Consider the following 17391-nt stretch of genomic DNA (forward strand, 5'->3'; position numbering starts at 1 on the left):
TTTAAATCCATGCAAGATTTCCAGGGCAATGGAAATTGCCTTCAAGGTGGCCAACACACTTCACATTTTAAACGCTGTGTTGTACATGCACAAAAACCCCTGAACTATGTATGTCTTTTTTATTTAAAATATGTTTACCGTATTTTTCGTTCTATAGGACGCACATTTCCCCCTCCAAAAATTAAGGGGAAATGTGTGTGCGTCCTAGTCCTATAGAGCGAATGCAGGCTGCGCTGCTAAGCCCAAAGCCAGAACAGGAAGACGGAGCACTGCGGAGCGCTCCGTCTCGCTGCTCTAGCTTGGGGACAGTGCCTTCACCCCGCTGTCCTGCAGAAGCTAGCAAGGCTGTTCCCAAGCCAGAACAGCGAGACGGAGGGCTCCATCTCGCTGCTCTAGCTTGGGGACGGCTGCGCGCAAACCTCTGTAGGGCAGCAGGGCGCTGCGCTCCAAAGGCTTCAGGGATCTTTGAGGCTGGCGATGGGGGAAAGCAGCGCTTCCCCCCACTGCCAGCCCCACAAGCTCTGGTGAATGTACCTTGAAGGCACCTTGTTTTAGAGGGGGAGAACAAGAAAAAAAAATTTTCCCTGTTCTCCCCCTCCTATGGTCCGGTGCGTCCAATGGAGTGCAAAATACGGTACTTCACCTTTCTATCAGATCAAAAGTAGAATACAAACCCAAAACCCTGATTTTTAGATCTATTGCTCTACTCACCCTCAAGGAATATAACCCAAGTGTGCTACAAACAAATATGAAGTGCTGCTAGTAATTTTTTTAAATGCATAATTTAAAAACTCTTACCCAACACTCTGCCACCTCAATGCCCATCACCAAAAGCCAGCCAATAAAGATGCCTCCATGTGTTGATTCTAAAATAAGCTGGGAGGTGTTGGCTCCACAAGAAGTGGGCTTCTTATATTGTTGAAGAAGCTACTGGGTGTACCTTCTCCGCTTGCCTTTCTGAGAGTTTTTTAGGCCTGCGGTTGGGGAACCTGTGGTTCTAATGACATTGCTGGACTCTGCTCCCATCATCTTTTATGCTGGAATAAGGCTACAGGTTCGCCAGCCCTGCTTTAGCTAGTTGTGGAGATCAAAAAAGGTCAGAAAGCATAGCTGACCCATGGCTTGCAGAGGCCTTAAGAAGAGTTTGGATTTGATATCCCGCTTTATCACTACCCGAAGGAGTCTCAAAGCGGCTAACATTCTCCTTTCCCTTCCTCCCCCACAACAAACACTCTGTGAGGTGAGTGGGGCTGAGAGACTTCAGAGAAGTGTGACTGGCCCAAGGTCACCCAGCAGCTGCAGGTGGAGGAGCGGAGACGCGAACCCGGTTCCCCAGATTACGAGTCCACCGCTCTTAACCACTACACACTGGCTCTCTAAGTGAATTTCAAGTAGCCCCAGGAAGGAAGGGAATAGATGGCGGCAAAAATTGGTACCTGGATTAAGAAGCAAATATTGGCCCTAACCAGAGAGGAAGCATCATTTTTGGTCTTCTTCAGGCAGCAAAAGGGACCATCACATCAAAGTAGCCATATGTATCTAGTATCCACATGTTTTTCAGGCTTTAGTGGTCAAAACATGAATTATGCCCAGGAGAGAATAGGAAGCTGGTGCTGGTAGTAAGGTAGTTGGGAGGGGGGGATGGAGAGAGCTTGTGTATAACATTTTCCTCCTGATTTCAGATTCTGGCTGGCTGGTGTGGCAGATTTGCTCCGTTTGAGATCAAGGAGAACATGGTCCTCGCGCCAATCTGCCGAGTTGCGGTCGATCAGGACCTCATGGACCAGTTAGACTGGCTGCTGCAAGCTCAGAGCTACAGTGCTTCTTTCTTGGAAGAACTGAAAAGCAGAGATCCCTGTAAAACTGGACCCACCCTTGTCAGCAGCCCGAATGCTGATGCATTCAACAGGTTAGTTTTCTTGGTATTGTGAGCTTTTGAGCTACGCTACTCGTAGAAGGCCGCTCACTGCTGCTGCCTTAATCTGCGGCACTTCCTCTCAAACCCTCTTCAGCAGGGCACATGGCATTCTGCAACGTCCGACGTTGGCTCATTGCCTCCCACCATGTTCTCCACCCCGGCATCATCAGATAGAGGGAATTATGAGAGTTAGAAACCTAAAAGAAGGAAAGGTTTTCCTTCATTTCTTTCATTTGGTTTAACTTGGTTTAGTTTAAAGATAAAGGGACCCTTGACCGTTAGGTCCAGTCGCGGACGACTCTGGGGTTGTGGTGCTCATCTCGCTTTACTGGCCGAGGGAGCCGGCGTACAATTTCCAGGTCATGTAGCCAGCATGACTAAGCCATTTTTGGCAAACCAGAGCAGCGCACGGAAATGCTGTTTACCTTCCCGCCAGAGCGGTACCTATTTATCTACTTGCACTTTGACGTGCTTTCGAACTGCTAGGTTGGCAGGAGCAGGGACCGAGCAACGGGAGCACACCCCGTCGCAGGAATTCGAACCGCCGACCTTCTGATCAGCAAGCGCAAGAGGCTCAGTGGTTTAAGTAAAGACCTTTATTGGGGGGCAGTAGCCCCTTTTCTTCTTAGTCCAGTGTTGCCGTCTTAGCATTGCTTCTATATAAAAAAAAATCCTTTTCAGTGGAAAGCAGGGATAAAGGAGTCTTTCACGCCGTCAGTCAACTGCCGGTGGTCTTTCTCTCACTGGCTTGGAACCCCGGTGTGCTGCATACCCGTGACTGATTACAGCATTTTCCTTCCAACAGCGATGTGGTCATTGTGAGCAGCAGCCAAGCAGGAGATGTGCCGGAGAGGAAGAAGTTTGGTAGGATGAAGCTCCTGCAGTTCTGTGAGAATCACCGCCCTGCCTACTGGGGCACGTGGAACAAGAAATCCTCAGCCATACGCCCAAGAAACCCTTGGTCCAAAGAGGAGGTCAGCATGCGATACTGCATCCACCTCTTGTTTCAGCTGAAGGAACTCAGTGGCAAGCCCTTAGGCAGCTAAGCAGAGGTTTAAATTGCCAATTTATAAGGCTGTGGTTGCCACCATGCCTGTAGCTGTGGGGTATATATGAAATTGCATCCGATTATAATCTCTGGAATATCCAGTTTATTGGCTCTGGGGCTGGGAAAACAGCCTCTCTTCCTGAGACCATGGGCAAGGGCCGTAGCTCAGCCGTAAGAGCCCCTCTTCTATATGCAGAGGGCTGTGCAATCCTCAGCACCTCCAGGTACAGTGGTGCCCTGCAAGACGAATGCCTCGCAAGACGGAAAACTCGCTAGATGAAAGAGTTTTCCGTTTTGGAGGTGCTTCGCAAAACGAATCTCCTATGGGCTTGCTTCGCAAGACGACAATGTCTTGCGAGTTCCTGCTGGTTTTTTCCCCTCCCCCCCCTTTTCTAAGCCGCTTATCAGCTGATCCGATCAGCAGATAAGCCGCTAATAGCGCTAATCCGCTAATCCGTCAATGGGCTTGCTTCGCAAGACAAAAAAACCGCTAGGCGAAGAGAATCACAGAACGGATTCTTTTCGTCTTGCGAGGCACCACTGTACAGAATCATAGACTTGTAGGGCCAGAAGGGAGCCCAGGGGTTGCCGTCTACTCCGGCCCCCTGCAAGGGAGGACTCGCCGCTAAAGAATCCGTGACCCATAGAAAGTAGGACTGGGGAAATCCTGGCGAGCTGTTGCCAGGCAGTTCTGATGATACTGATATAGATGAATCCAATGGTCTGACATGGTATAAGGCAGCTTTCTGTGTGGTTATTGCAGCTCGGTGGCTTTTATTTTCTGTCTTCTTGGCAATGGGCTTCATAAGTTCACTTCTGCCTCCACTAAGCAACAGACTATGAGCTGCAACTGAGGTTTCCTACCCCGGTGCTGCAGTGTGAAGGAAAATCACCCTCTCTGCTCTTTATATTGTTCCCTGGGGAGCAAAGAGGATGATCCCCTCACTCTCTGTCCTTATTGTAGATCCCTCTCCTCCCAGCTCAGCAGCACAGTGTTGCTAGAATCTAGCTCAGGGGTCAGCAACCTAAGGCCCATGGGCCGGAAGCAGCCCACGGTGGTCATTTGACCGGCCCACGAGCTGCTCCCAAACCGAGGTGCCTGCTCGCACAGTGTGCTAAACCACCACAGCACAGGGACTCGCTTCTGCGGCACCAGAAATCGCGTCTGTGCATGCGCAGGTGCCAGAAATCGCAGGTGCGATCCGGCCCACGGAAGGATCTCTGCGGGACCGATTTGGCCCAGGCGAGATAAACCTTGCTGACCCCCGATCTAGCCTCTTGTTCCTTCTCCAAAATCCTATGTACAGCCTGCAGTACTTCTCAAGGCAGAATGGCTTTTCAGTACGGTATTGCTTTTTTTGTTTCCTCCTTTGCTCTGCAGAAACTTCTGGACTACGAAGTGGAGAGTGACGAAGAATGGGAGGAGGAGGAGCCCGGGGAGTCTCTCTCTCACAGCGAAGGGGTAAGGACGAACGGCCACCTTCTGCCTGCAAGCAGCAGACTTCTTTGTCAAAGGAACCAGGGTTCCGGGTGTAATAGAGACAAGCAGGGTCGCCTGCAGGAAAATGCTGCAGCATGGGTTGCAACCAGCCATGCCATCTTCTGTGGCCAGCAGTTGTTCCGTGTTCTGTGGCCACACTGAGCATGCTCAGTCCTCATTGGCCCGGCTTTTGGGGAGGGAGGAGACTCATGATGTCAGAGCAACCAAGCCAATGCGTGGATCTTCCCCACCAAAGTTCCAGCAGCATTGGTTATTTATAGAACCTTTATGCATGGAGGGATAAGTTGCCTCTTGTGTTGCGGAGTGTGACAGCAGCTTCCACCACTGGACACCCCTTGTTTTGGTTTTAACTATATATTTGTGCTTTTACCGTGTGAAGCACCCTGATACCTTATGATGAAGGGCGGCATATAAATCTTAATCATCATCATCTTTGTAATAATAATTGCACTGATACCTTTCTGAACAAGGACATAGCTGCAGGTGCACACAAGCAATTTCCCTTACTACCAAGTTTGTTTATTTTTATTATATCTTTGGAAACATTTATATGCCATTTTGCAAACCTTGATAAGTGGCGTTGCAGCTGACCTGACGTTACTGACCTTTCAGTGAGTGCTTAGAGTAGGGTATGTTTTAGGGGTAAAGGTTTTTAATATATTCCATAGTGCGATGCCTTGTTTTTTCGGACAGTTCATGCTGAGGTTAAGGCTGTGGATTAGGGGCCAGCCAGTGTGGTGCCCTGCCAACGGGCTTGGGGTTCCTGGACCTCAGCTCCCATCATCCCCAGCCAGCACAGGCCAATGGTTGGGCATGTTGGGAGTTCAGACAGGGTTCAACACGCATGGATCAAATCCTCATTCAGCTGCATCGAGCTCGGTGGGTGACTTTAGGGTCCAGTCCCTGGCCCTTAGCCTAATCCTACCTCCTCAGGATAAACTAGGGAGGAGGAGAGGTGGGATGTAAATTGAGCAAGTGAACACCTGGAGGTTGCCTTACCTGGCCCATACTGCAGTTTTTACACTGGCTGGTTTTTGTCATGTGTTAAATGCATTCTTTGTCCTGTTATGTGGTTCATGAGAAAGGCTTTTGGCATGAACCCAAGGAACCCAAAGGAAAAATCAGTTCCCACTGCCTTGGGGGACGCCTTTGGGAGAAGAAAAGGTTAAGGAATAAACCTTCCACAATTCCAGAGTGGAGTCCCTACGGATGGCGCCTTGTACTCCTCCTCCTGGCGACTCCTGCTGCCAAGCTAGTGCCAAACGTCTTGCTTTGCTTTCCATTGGACCACATCAGGAAGTCCGGGGGGGGGTCTTGTTGTCTGCGCAGCCCAGGACCTCCAAATATACTGCCCGGGCTTGCACCGTGGAGATACTCTAGCTTGCCTTGTTTGTGTGTGTAGCTATTCCATCGCACCAGAAGCGATTTAGTCCTGCTGGCCACATGACCCGGAAAGTTTCCTGTGGACAAATACTGGCTCCCTCGGCCTGAAAGCGAGATGAGCGCCACAACCGCATAGTCACCTTTGAGTGGACTTAACCATCCAGGGGTCCTTTACCTTTACCTTTTTTAGATATAACAGTGGTACCTCGGGTTAAGAACTTAATTCGTTCTGGAGGTCGGTTCTTAACCTGAAACTGTTCTTAACCTGAGGTACCACTTTAGCTAATGGGGCCTCCCGCTGCTGCCGCTGCCGCACGATTGCTGTTCTCATTCTGAAGCAAAGTTCTTGTACTATTTCTAGGTTAGTGGAGTGTGTAACCTGAAGTGTCTGTAACCCGAGGTACCACTGCACTGAAACACTCAGAGTAACGTAATCATACCCAATAAGTGCCATAGTAAATTAGGTGGACAAGATTAGCCAATTTTTGTATCTTACTCCATCCCCTTTCCAAGTTTTCTTGACGTCTACTTTTAAATCTTTCAGGATGATGACGATGAGGGTGGAGAGGAGGAAGACGATGACGACGGCTTCTTTGTGCCCCATGGGTACCTCTCAGAGGATGAAGGTGTGACTGAAGTAAGCCACAGAATTCCAGGGCACCTTGCGACAAGACTGAACTGCCTTGGGAATAAATTTGCAAACGGTTACTTGTGTAGGGTAACTTGATCTACCCAGCTTGGCAGTGGTGCAATAGTCCCTGCGGCACCAATAACTTGCCGGTTATAATCTGTACAAAAATCTCCGGTTATAAGTTTTAGAATTCAAAGCACTAAAGGTGCTGACCTTTAAAGCCCTAAACGGCCTCGGCCCAGTATACCTGAAGGAGCGTCTCCACCTCCATCGTTCTACCCGGACACTGAGGTCCAGCACCGAGGGCCTTCTGGCGGTTCCCTCACTGCGAGAAGCCAAGTTACAGGGAACCAGGCAGAGGGCCTTCTCGGTAGTGGCGCCCTCCCTGTGGAACGCCCTCCCACCAGATGTCAAAGAGAACAACAACTACCAGACTTTTAGAAGACATCTGAAGGCAGCCCTGTTTAGGGAAGCTTTTAATCTTTGATGTATCACAGTATTTTAATATTCTTTTGGAAGCCGCCCAGAGTGGCTGGGGAAGCCCAGCCAGATGGGCGGGGTATAAATAATAAATTATTATTATTATTATTATTAATCTCATATTGGCTAGCTAAGCTGGGAAGTAGGTGGGAGGTGCAGCCAGGGGGGCCACTTTCCCTCTTGACCAACCATCCGAGCAGTCGCTTCCAGGTTTGCGGCATTCGGGAGCCAAAACATTCGAGAACTAAGCTGTTCAAAAACCAAGGTATGACTGTAATAGAAAAGAACTTCACGGGGGGGGGTGTGTGGTAAAAATGGCACCTAGACCTTCTATTGTGGCAAGTGTAACCTAGGTTTAAGGCGCTATTTAGTGATTAGATTATATATCTGAGTTTCTAACCCTGGCACTGATACAAACGCGTCGGATGTTCGGGTTCCAAAGAACATTCACAAACTGGAACACTCAGTTCTGGGTTTGCGGCATTCGGGAGCCAAAACGTTTGACTCGCAAGGCGTTCGACTTCTGAGGTACGACTGTACTTCAATAGTAAAGTGACCAAATCTTTCTCTTTAGTTATGCAAACACCCAACCTTTTGAGCCGTTCTCCTTCTTCTTCATCAGAGTAATGCTTTTCTTTCCCTTCCAGGAATGTGACCCCGAGAATTACAAAGCTCGCCAGAAGCTGAAAGCGAAGGAGTGGGACGAGCTGATCACCAAGGGGAAGAGATTCCGCGTCCTTCAGCCTGTGAAGATCGGCTGCGTTTGGGAAGGCGAGGAAAACAGCGACGCAGATCTGAGGCCCCTGCAACAGTTCACAGTTTCTGTCCTGGACTCAACGATTGCCGATGAAGATCCGTTAGAAAAAAGCAGCAAAAAGAAAACGAAAGACCAGCAAAGTAAGCTGCAGGCAGGAAGAGTAAAGAGCTCTGCCTCTTCCACAGAGCAAGGGTGGCTTCGGCTAAAGGTGTTACGATGCTGTAAGGAAAGGTTTATGGCAGGGGTGGCCAACTCCCGACTGTGATCTACTCACGGAGTTAAAGACTGGCAGTGATCTACCCCCTTCAGGTCAAAGTTGTTGAGCATTTTTTAGGGGAGTCAAACTTCTTGACAAACGCCCAGTGACCTACCGGTAGATCACAATAATCTACCTGTTGGATGCACCTGGTTTATGGAAGTGGCTGGCTTGTGTGTTGGAGAAATTTGTAAAGCATTCATCCTAACTAGGGTTCGCCAAAGGAACGCAGATAGACTCAGGCATTAAGTGAAAAATAGGCCTTTATTAATGTTCCTGTAGGAAACAATAGAATTTCTGGGCTTGTTACACAAACCCTTTCCTAACAAAGGGTTTTCTGGGGACACATCCCAGTACGTTTCCAAGTACAATTCAAAAGTCTTGGTGCTGACCTTTAAAGCCCTAAACGGCCTCGGCCCAGTATCCCTGAAGGAGCGCCTCCACCCGCATTGTCGGACACTGAGGTCCAGCACGGAGGGCCTTCTGGCCGATCCCACACTGCTAGAAGTGAGGTTACAGGGAACCAGGCAGAGGGCCTTCCTGGTGGTGGCGCCCTCCCTGTGGAATGCCCCCCCCCCCATCAGATGTCAAGGAAATACACAACTATCTGACTTTTAGAAGACACCTGAAGGCAGCCCTGTTTAGGGAAGTTTTTAACGTCTAATGTTTTACCATTTTTTAGGTGCTGTAAGCCGCCCAGAGTGGCTGGGGAAAGCCAGCCAGATGGGCGGGGTGTAAATAATAAATTATTAATTAATTATTCGGAAATTATTTTGGGAAGGGGAGGGGGCTGGCCTGAAGCTGACAGCTGGGCAATCTCTTGATGACTTGACTGCCGTCCTCCATCTGTATGAAACAGCATCCTAATACTCATAGAATCATAGAATAGAATCATAGAATCATAGAATCATAGAGTTGGAAGAGACCACAAGGGCCATCGAGTCCAACCCCCTGCCAAGCAGGAAACACCATCAGAGCACTCCTGACATATGGTTGTCAAGCCTCTGCTTAAAGACCTCCAAAGTAGGAGACTCCACCACACTCCTTGGCAGCAAATTCCATTGTCAAACAGCTCTTACTGTCAGGAAGTTCTTCCTAATGTTTAGGTGGAATCTTCTTTCTTGTAGTTTGGATCCATTGCTCCGTGTCCGCTTCTCTGGAGCAGCAGAAAACAACCTTTCTCCCTCCTCTATGTGACATCCTTTTCTATATTTGAACATGGCTATCATATCACCCCTTAACCTCCTCTTCTCCAGGCTAAACATGCCCAGCTCCCTTAGCCGTTCCTCATAAGGCATCGTTTCCAGGCCTTTGACCATTTTGGTTGCCCTCCTCTGGACACGTTCCAGTTTGTCAGTGTCCTTCTTGAACTGTGGTGCCCAGAACTGGACACAGTACAGTGGTACCCCGCAAGACGAACGCCTCGCAAGACGGAAAACCCGCTAGACGAAAGGGTTTTCCGTTTTGGAGGCGCTTCGCAAAACGAATTTCCCTATGGGCTTGCTTCGCAAGACGAAAGCCCATAGGGAAATCTCCGGGGACCTCTTTTAAATGCTAGCGGTGGGGAGCAAAGCCTTTTCCCCCCCTCCGGCCTTCAGAAGAGGTCCTGGAAGGCTGGCGGGGGCCGAAAGGCTTTGCTCCCCAGCGCCAGCATTTTAAAAGCAGTCCGGGATAGCAGGGAAGCGCTTCCTGCTATCCCGGACGGCTTTTGAAGGCAGGAGAGGTCCGCGAAGCCTGGGCGCGCTGCGCGCAGGCTTCGGCATGCCGGCAAGTCTCCGCCAGCAGCGGCAGCGATGCCGCTGCTGGCGGAGAGATCCGCGAAGCCTGGGCGCGTTGCGCGCAGGCTTCGGCATGCCGGCAAGTCTCCGCCAGCAGCGGCAGCGATGCCGCTGCTGGCGGAGAGATCCGCGAAGCCTGGGCGCGTTGCGCGCAGGCTTCGGCATGCCGGCAAGTCTCCGCCAGCAGCGGCAGCGATGCCGCTGCTGGCGGAGACATCCGCGAAGCCTGGGCGCGTTGCGCGCAGGCTTCGGCATGCCGGCAAGTCTCCGCCAGCAGCGGCAGCGATGCCGCTGCTGGCGGAGACGTCCGCGAAGCCTGGGCGCGTTGCGCGCAGGCTTCGGCATGCCGGCAAGTCTCCGCCAGCAGCGGCAGCGCTGCCGCTGCTGGCGGAAAGGTCCGGGAAGCCTGGGCCGGACAGCTTTTGAAGGCAGGCGGGGGGAGCAAAGACTTTCGCCCCCGCCAGCCTTCAGAAGAGGTCCACGACCTCTTCTGAAGGCTGGCGGGGGGCAAAAGTCTTTGTCCCCCCTGCCTGCCTTCCCAGGGGCTTTTAAATCGCCCCGGCAGCGGAGAAGTCCTCCGCTGTCTGGGGCGATTTTAAAATGCCGCCCGCCAGCATTTTAAGATCGCCCCGGACAGCGGAGAAGCCCTCCGCTGTCCCGGGGTTTTTTAAAATGCTGGGGGTGGGAAGAAAAGCCCTTGTCCACCCCCCCCCCAGCCTTCAGAAGAGGTCGGGGGACAGACTGTCCCCGGACCTGGTCTGAAGTCGGTTTCCCTAGGAACGCATTAATTGATTTTCAATGCATTCCTATGGGAAACCGTGCATCGCAAGACGAAAAACTCGCAAGAAGAAAAAACTTGCGGAACGAATTAATTTCGTCTTGCAAGGCACCACTGTACTCCAGGTGAGGTCTGACCAGAGCAGAATACAGTGGCACTATTACTTCCCTTGATCTAGATGCTATACTCCTATTGCATCCTAATACTCCTTTTCTTCTTTTCGCCCTGCTCCAGTCTTGGGACAGCTGCTTCCCCTGCTTCACGGGAACGTTAACGGAAGCAAAGTCATCATCCAAGAGTTCCAGGAGTGCTGCCGCATGGGGGTCCTGCAGGGCAACAACAACAACTCCACCTCTGCTCTGGAGAGCGGGGATGCCAGCCCCACAAGCCCCAACGCTTCCTGGGCCCAGGCCCCCGCCCACGACGGCTCCGCCATCCCTTCCAAAGCCAGGCTAAAACGGATCATCTCCGAGAACTCCGTCTACGAGAAGAGGCCCGACCACCGGATGTGTTGGTACGTGCACCCCGAGGTGCTGAAGAGCTACGGCCAAGAGAATTTGCCCGTCCCTTGCCAGTGGAACTACGTCACCCAAGTGTCCTCGGCGGGCAAGGAGGACGCCAGCAGCAGTTTGCCGGGAGGGGCAGCGATACAGACCACCCCGGTCTCTGCGAAACGGAAGTCGACAGGAAGCATGTCCATCACCAAGTTCATGAAGAGGCCTTTTGGCACCGGACAGGTGAGGTTCCTTTCAGGCACTCCGTTTTCTGCCTAGACTAGTACGGCCGCGCTCCCCAGGCCCTTAGCAACCTGCTGCAGAGAGCCCTTAATTTGAAGCGTAGCATCGTTGAATTCTGTGAATCCTGCCTCTTTCCTGCGTTTCTAGGTTCTTGTGGCCTTGTTGTTGTTGTTTAGTCGTGTCCGCCTCTTCGTGACCCCCTGGACCAGAGCACACCAGGCACTCCTGTCTTCCACTGCCTCCCGCAGTTTGGTCAAACTCATGTTTGTAGCTTCGAGAACACTGTCCCACCATCTCGTCCTCTGTCGTCCCCTTCTCCTTGCGCCCTCCATCTTTCCCAACATCAGGGTCTTTTCCCGGGAGGCTTCTCTTCTCATGAGGTGGCCAAAGTCTTGGAGCCTCAGCTTCAGAACCTGTCCTTCCAGTGAGCACTCAGGGCTGATTTCCTTCAGAATGGAGAGGTTTGAACTTCTTGCAGTCCATGGGACTCTCAAGAGTCTCCTCCAGCACCAGAATTCAAAAGCATCCATTCTTCTGCGATCAGCCTTCTTGATGGTCCAGCTCTCACTTCCATACATCACTTGTGGCCTTAAGCTATCTTTAATGTAAGCCGCTTTGGGTCACTCTGCGAGAAAAGCGACGGGCGAATTTTAACAGCAGCAGCCTGTCCCCAGCAATGTCTGGAGGATGAGAGCTCTAGGACTGGGTGCTACCCGGTTTTCAACGTCACGTTATATTCGACAGCTAAATATTGGGATATGCTGATATATCTCGATGCCTGGAATGTATCTCAGCAGCTTCTCCCTCCCCACCTTAGGGGAGGAAGGGCCAGGTGAGATATAATCTGAGCAAGCCCTCATACCACTCTGGGTAGTGTGAGGTGCGGGGGGGGGGGACTTCCTCAAAGGCGCAGGTAGAGCCCAGAACCACCTCAGGCTCTATCTGCCTGCCTGATGTATCGCCAGCTCACTAGCTGAACGCAGTACCGGTTTCAGTCAATTTACCGACGTTATCACCCAGCTCTAGACAGCCCCCATCACCTCTGACCCCTGGCCATATTCGCTGGGGCTGATAAGGGAGCACAACAATATATGGAGGGACGGGTTCCCCAGTCCTGGTCGAGCTAGTGTGGCGTGGGTTCGAATCCTCCCTCAATGAACCATGAGGTTCATTGGAAACACTCCCTGCTAGCCAGGGACTACGGTCCATTTAGGCCAGTAGTGTTTGCGCTGGCTTCGAAGTGGCTCTCCAAAGCCCAGGTATGGTCTTTCTCCTATCACCTGCTACCCGATTCTTTTTTAACGGGAGCTGAATCTGCATGCGGAGTGTATTCTGCCACTGAGCTGTGGTCCCGCCCCTCAATTCCTTTGCCTTTCTGGAGGGAGGCAGGCTTCCTTGTCCACAAGCCCCACATAAGGAATAAGGAACCTGTGGTCCTCCAGAAGCTGTTGGATTCCAACTCCAGTGATCAGAGAAGACAAGAATATACAGTGGTACCTCGGGTTAAGTACTTAATTCGTTCCGGAGGTCCTTACTTAACCTGAAACTGTTCTTAACCTGAAGCACCACTTTAGCTAAAGGGGCCTCCTGCTGCTGCCACTGCGCCGCCGGAGCACAATTTCTGTTCTCATCCTGAAGCAAAGTTCTTAACCTGAAGCACTATTTCTGGGTTAGCGGAGTCTGTAACCTGAAGCGTATGTAACCCGAGGTACCACTGTAGAGCCCAGCATCATCTAGGCCCTGCTCCCTGTGAAGATTTCCCTCTCTTCTCCTCTGTTCTTTCCTCCTGCTAGCCGCTCTGCCTCCAGGGCACTCTTTAGGGTCAGTTTTTTAATTTTAGATTTCATTTAGTGGGTGGCATAATTCACCTGCCTATGTCTGAAAACACCTTCCTTCCCCGCCCCCCTTCTCTTTGCTCCAAGGCTGAAACCACAGAGATGGATGGATTTCAGGCTGACACGGAGGAAGAGGATGACGACGAATGCATGATTGTGGACGTGAAGCAAAGCCAAGGTGAGGCACCTGGTTCAGGCAGTTGGCCACCCACGCACAGGTACACCCTCCCACCTCCACAAGCTGCCCAGTGTCTTTGTGTGTGCCATCTGCTCATGGTCTCTCCCAAGCCGGCTTAAGAAGCCTGCTTTAAAAGATTGTAGCTCTTGTCATGACAAGACTCAGAAAACGCAGCGGCAGAGAATTAAAGAACTGGAAAAACAAGCACACGGCTGTTTCCCAATACGTCTCTCACACAGGTCAACCCACAGAGGCGAGAGGATGAGCAGAGCCGTCTATGGAAAAATCTTTCCCTGCTTTTTACTTATGCACCTTTAAAGGAAATGGCTGGGGGGGGTCTGTGGGACAACAAACACTCTGAATTAACTGCTGTGTGCATGTGAACAAGCGGCCTAACATTCAGTAGGCTTGGTTTAATTTTCCCCCTGCTTTCTGTTCCGGAAGGATCCCTTAATGCAGGCATAGGCAAACTTGGCCCTCCAGATGTTTTTGGCCTACAACTCCCATCATCCTTAGCTAGCAAGACCAGTGGTCAGGGATGCTGGGAATTGTAGTCCCAAAACATCTGGAGGGCCGAGTTTGCCTAGGCCTGCCTTAATGCGAGCTTGTGTAAAATAATAAAGCACAGTAAGTTTGCTTTGGGCACTTCTCCCTCTTCTGACACACACAGCAAAATTGTGGGGTGGAATTCCTTCCCATCTCCCCAGCCCATTGCCCCCCCTCCTCACTTTGCTAGCAATTAGGTGGTCAGTTTCTTGGCCATACGTTCCACACAGCCATTCAAGAGTAAGAAGGCAACAGCTGCCATGCCTCAATTTTGTGCATAGTGGCAGAAATGACTGGCAGAATCCGAGACCAGGGAGAAGAGTTGGTGAAAGAAGACTGGAAGAAATTTAAAGACTATTTACAGAACTATTGTAAAATTGATGAATGTTAGAAGGATGTTGGAAAGAAACTAAGGGGTTTCCAGCTGTAATGCTTTAGGAGATATGGGGAAAAAAATGGTTTACAAATGGGTAAAAGCTTAATGGTAAGGATTTGCTGAATTAACAAATTGAAGTGGAATACAAAGAATGAGGAGGTCTGGGGAAATAAGTGTAAGGAAGATATGTTATGGAAAATTATTTGTTTTTTAATTGTTTTTATGTTGTATTTTGTTTCTTTTTATTTTTCATTTTCATTGTTATATTTTAAGAATAATATTTAATAAATATCTTTGGGGGGGGAACAAAACAATTTTGTGCATAGTGTTAACTAGGCCCTGGCTGTGTCCCCACGTCAGTCTTGAGTTCAATAAACCATGGCTTGTTGGATCTAGAGTAAACGTTGGGCACACGAACACACTCCTGTTTTCGTGCTAATCATTGGGGGTTGTTACATCATGAGATAGATAGATAAAACGTTATTCGCATTAGCCAATGGCCATAGCAACAGTAAAACATTACAGTACACGCAGTATACGCAGAAAAGGAAATTTGATATAAGAGCACAATCATGAGTGTTGCTTCCAAGTCTACAATTCTGTAATAAAGGGAGTGTTGGGGGGGGGGGGAATTGATCACTTTTCTGAACACAAAAGACAGTGGAAAACCCACAACGCTACAGAGGAGCAGCTGTTTATTCTGTATCTTGGTATTAGCCAAACGTCAGCTGGGAACAATTCAGCCAAGGGGGAGTGGCCTAGGGAAAAGAATTGGGAGCTGTAACAGGTTAGCTCCGAAGGAAGCTTCACATCAGGAGGCGCAGACCCACCTTATCTATTTTTTGAGTAAACTGTTGTGTCTTCACAGCACCTGCGTTGGAGACCCCGGAAATCGCATCTGAGGGAGAGCAAGCTACTTCAGTCGCTGCCGTCGACTCCTCTAATGCCGTTTGATATACACAGTCCCCACCCCACCCATTAACTGCTCTGTATGTATGTAGAATTCCTTAGAATGTTTTTTTAAAAACTCTTCTGTATCTTTTTTATTGTATAAGATACTTGAACATACTCTGTATTCCTTGTAAAGAGAAGACAGCACTTTGTTCTGCTTCAGATCAGTGGAAGCACAAGACGTACTTTTTAGAGGTTTAGTGGGGGGGAGGGGGGCAGGTTTAGATGAAAATACACTTATACTCTCTCTAATAAAAGCATTATTGACCTTTTCAGTGTGCCCCATACAAATGGGGATACCTGTCGCATTTTGTCTAGGAGGGGAGAGGGGTTTAAAAGTGTGCCAGGAACACACCTGATGCCTCAAATCCATGCCTGCTCATCCCTCTTATTCCATTCACATCAGTGGCATGAATAATAATAATAATTTATTATTTATACCCCGCCCATCTGGCTGGGCCTCCCCAGCCACTCTGGGCGGCTTCCATAGAAACCAAAAATACAGTAAAATATCACACGTTAAAAACTTCCCTGAACAGGGCTGCCTTCAGATGTCTTCTGAATGTCAGGTAGTTGTTTATCGCTTTGACATCTGCTGGAAGGGCGTTCCACAGGGCGGGCGCCACTACCGAGAAGGCCCTCTGCCTGGTTCCCTGTAGCTTTGCTTCTCGCAATGAGGGAACCGCCAGAAGGCCCTTGGCGCTGGACCTCAGAAGGCCCCTGATCTCCTTTCCCAGTCTCAGCTGATCTGTCACATCCACTCTGGCAGCTGGAGGAGGAGAAAACCCGGGGCCAGAAGTGACAAAGCCGCCACTTTAGTCTGCGCACGGATGTTGGGTTTGAAATTTTTCGCACTATAGGACGCACTTTTCCCCCCGCCAAAAATGAAGGGGAAACGTGTGTGCGTCCTATGGAGTGAATGCAGGCTTTCGCTGAAGCCTGGAGAGCAAGAGGGGTCGGTGCGCACCGACCCCTCTTGCTCTCCAGGCTTCAGGAAGCTATCCGCAAGCCTTCGGAGCCCGTGGGAGTTCCCGCTGGGCTTCCAAGGCTTGTGGATAGCAGCCTGAATCCTGGGGAGCGCAGTGCTGCACACCCCGGGCTTTGGACAGCTATCCGCAAGCTCCGGGAGCAAAGACGAGGTTGCTCAGGCTTTCCCCGCCCCAGCCCCGCTGCTAAAGAGGAAGCTAAGACAGCCACTGAGATGGATCCCGCTGGCTGTCTTGGCTTCTTTGCTCTTTGGGGCTGGGGGGGATTTTTTTCTTTATTCCCCCTCCCCCCAAAAAACTAGGTGCGTCCTATAGAGCGAAAAATACGTTACGTCCCCTTTAGGAACATGGAAGCTGCCTCTTGACCATGTAGTCCTGCAGTGCGCCCTATAGAGCGAAAAATACGGTACGTCCCCTTTAGGAACATGGAAGCTGCCTCTTGACCATGTAGCCCTGCATTGTCTATCTTAACTGGCAGCAGGACAGTATTTCAGCCAGTGTCTTGCATCTTCACCATCCGATGCTCTAAAGAAACAGAACTGGAGATTGTACCAGCAGCGTCGGAACACGTCTGGGGGGCACACACAGCCCCCAGAATGAGACAGACCTCTCCGGGCGTCTTCCTGATGAAGCGCAGCTCGGGACGTTCACATATCAGTCCCTGTGCGCACCAGCGACACATATCTAAAGACATGTGCACACTCTATCAGCAGAGTATAGCAGTAACGATTGTGGAGCGTGAGTGTGTGCGTTCTAAGTATTTATTAAGCAATGTATACAGGACAAAGCAATCATGGCGTCCTCAGTTCTTCTCTGAGAGAGAGAGAAAAGTACAAAAGAAGGGATGTGGGTGGCGCTGTGGGTTAAACCACAGAGCCTAGAACTTGCCAATCAGAAGGTCAGCAGTTCGAATCCTCACGACGGGGTGAGCTCCCGTTGCTCGGTCCCTGCTCCTGCCAACCTAGCAGTTCGAAAGCACGTCAAAGTGCAAGTAGATAAATAGGTACCGCTCCGGCGGGAAGGTAAACGGCGTTTCTGTGCGCTGCTCTGGTTTGCCAGAAGCGGCTTAGTCATGGGCTTTGAAGACGCTCGAACTCAGGACCAAAGGGAGAAACGTGCTAAGAGGAAGGCACACTTGGCAAATCCACACCGTGATCAACTCCTGCCCGGAAACCTATGTCCCCACTGTGGAAGGACGTGTGGGTCCAGAATTGGCCTCCACAGTCACTTACGGACACACTGTTAAGGAAGA

General features: G+C 50.5%; 1 protein-coding gene across 2 annotated transcripts in view; it reads left to right on the top strand.

Annotated features, from left to right (window-relative positions):
* CHAF1A (chromatin assembly factor 1 subunit A) overlaps window positions 1-15428 on the top strand; it is a 32197-nt gene extending 16769 nt beyond the window's left edge. For both annotated transcript variants that reach the window (XM_083483700.1, XM_083483701.1), the window contains exons 8-15: window positions 1683-1909; window positions 2724-2892; window positions 4348-4428; window positions 6395-6487; window positions 7609-7858; window positions 10765-11267; window positions 13190-13280; window positions 15071-15428. In XM_083483700.1, the coding sequence (XP_083339826.1) occupies window positions 1683-1909; window positions 2724-2892; window positions 4348-4428; window positions 6395-6487; window positions 7609-7858; window positions 10765-11267; window positions 13190-13280; window positions 15071-15156 (1500 nt within the window). In that variant the 3' untranslated portion in view covers window positions 15157-15428. The remainder of the gene's footprint in view (window positions 1-1682; window positions 1910-2723; window positions 2893-4347; window positions 4429-6394; window positions 6488-7608; window positions 7859-10764; window positions 11268-13189; window positions 13281-15070) is intronic.
* Window positions 15429-17391: the final 1963 nt, after the last annotated feature.

Source organism: Podarcis liolepis (assembly GCF_965112155.1).
Source record: "Podarcis liolepis genome assembly, chromosome: 18".
NCBI lineage: Eukaryota > Metazoa > Chordata > Lepidosauria > Squamata > Lacertidae > Podarcis > Podarcis liolepis.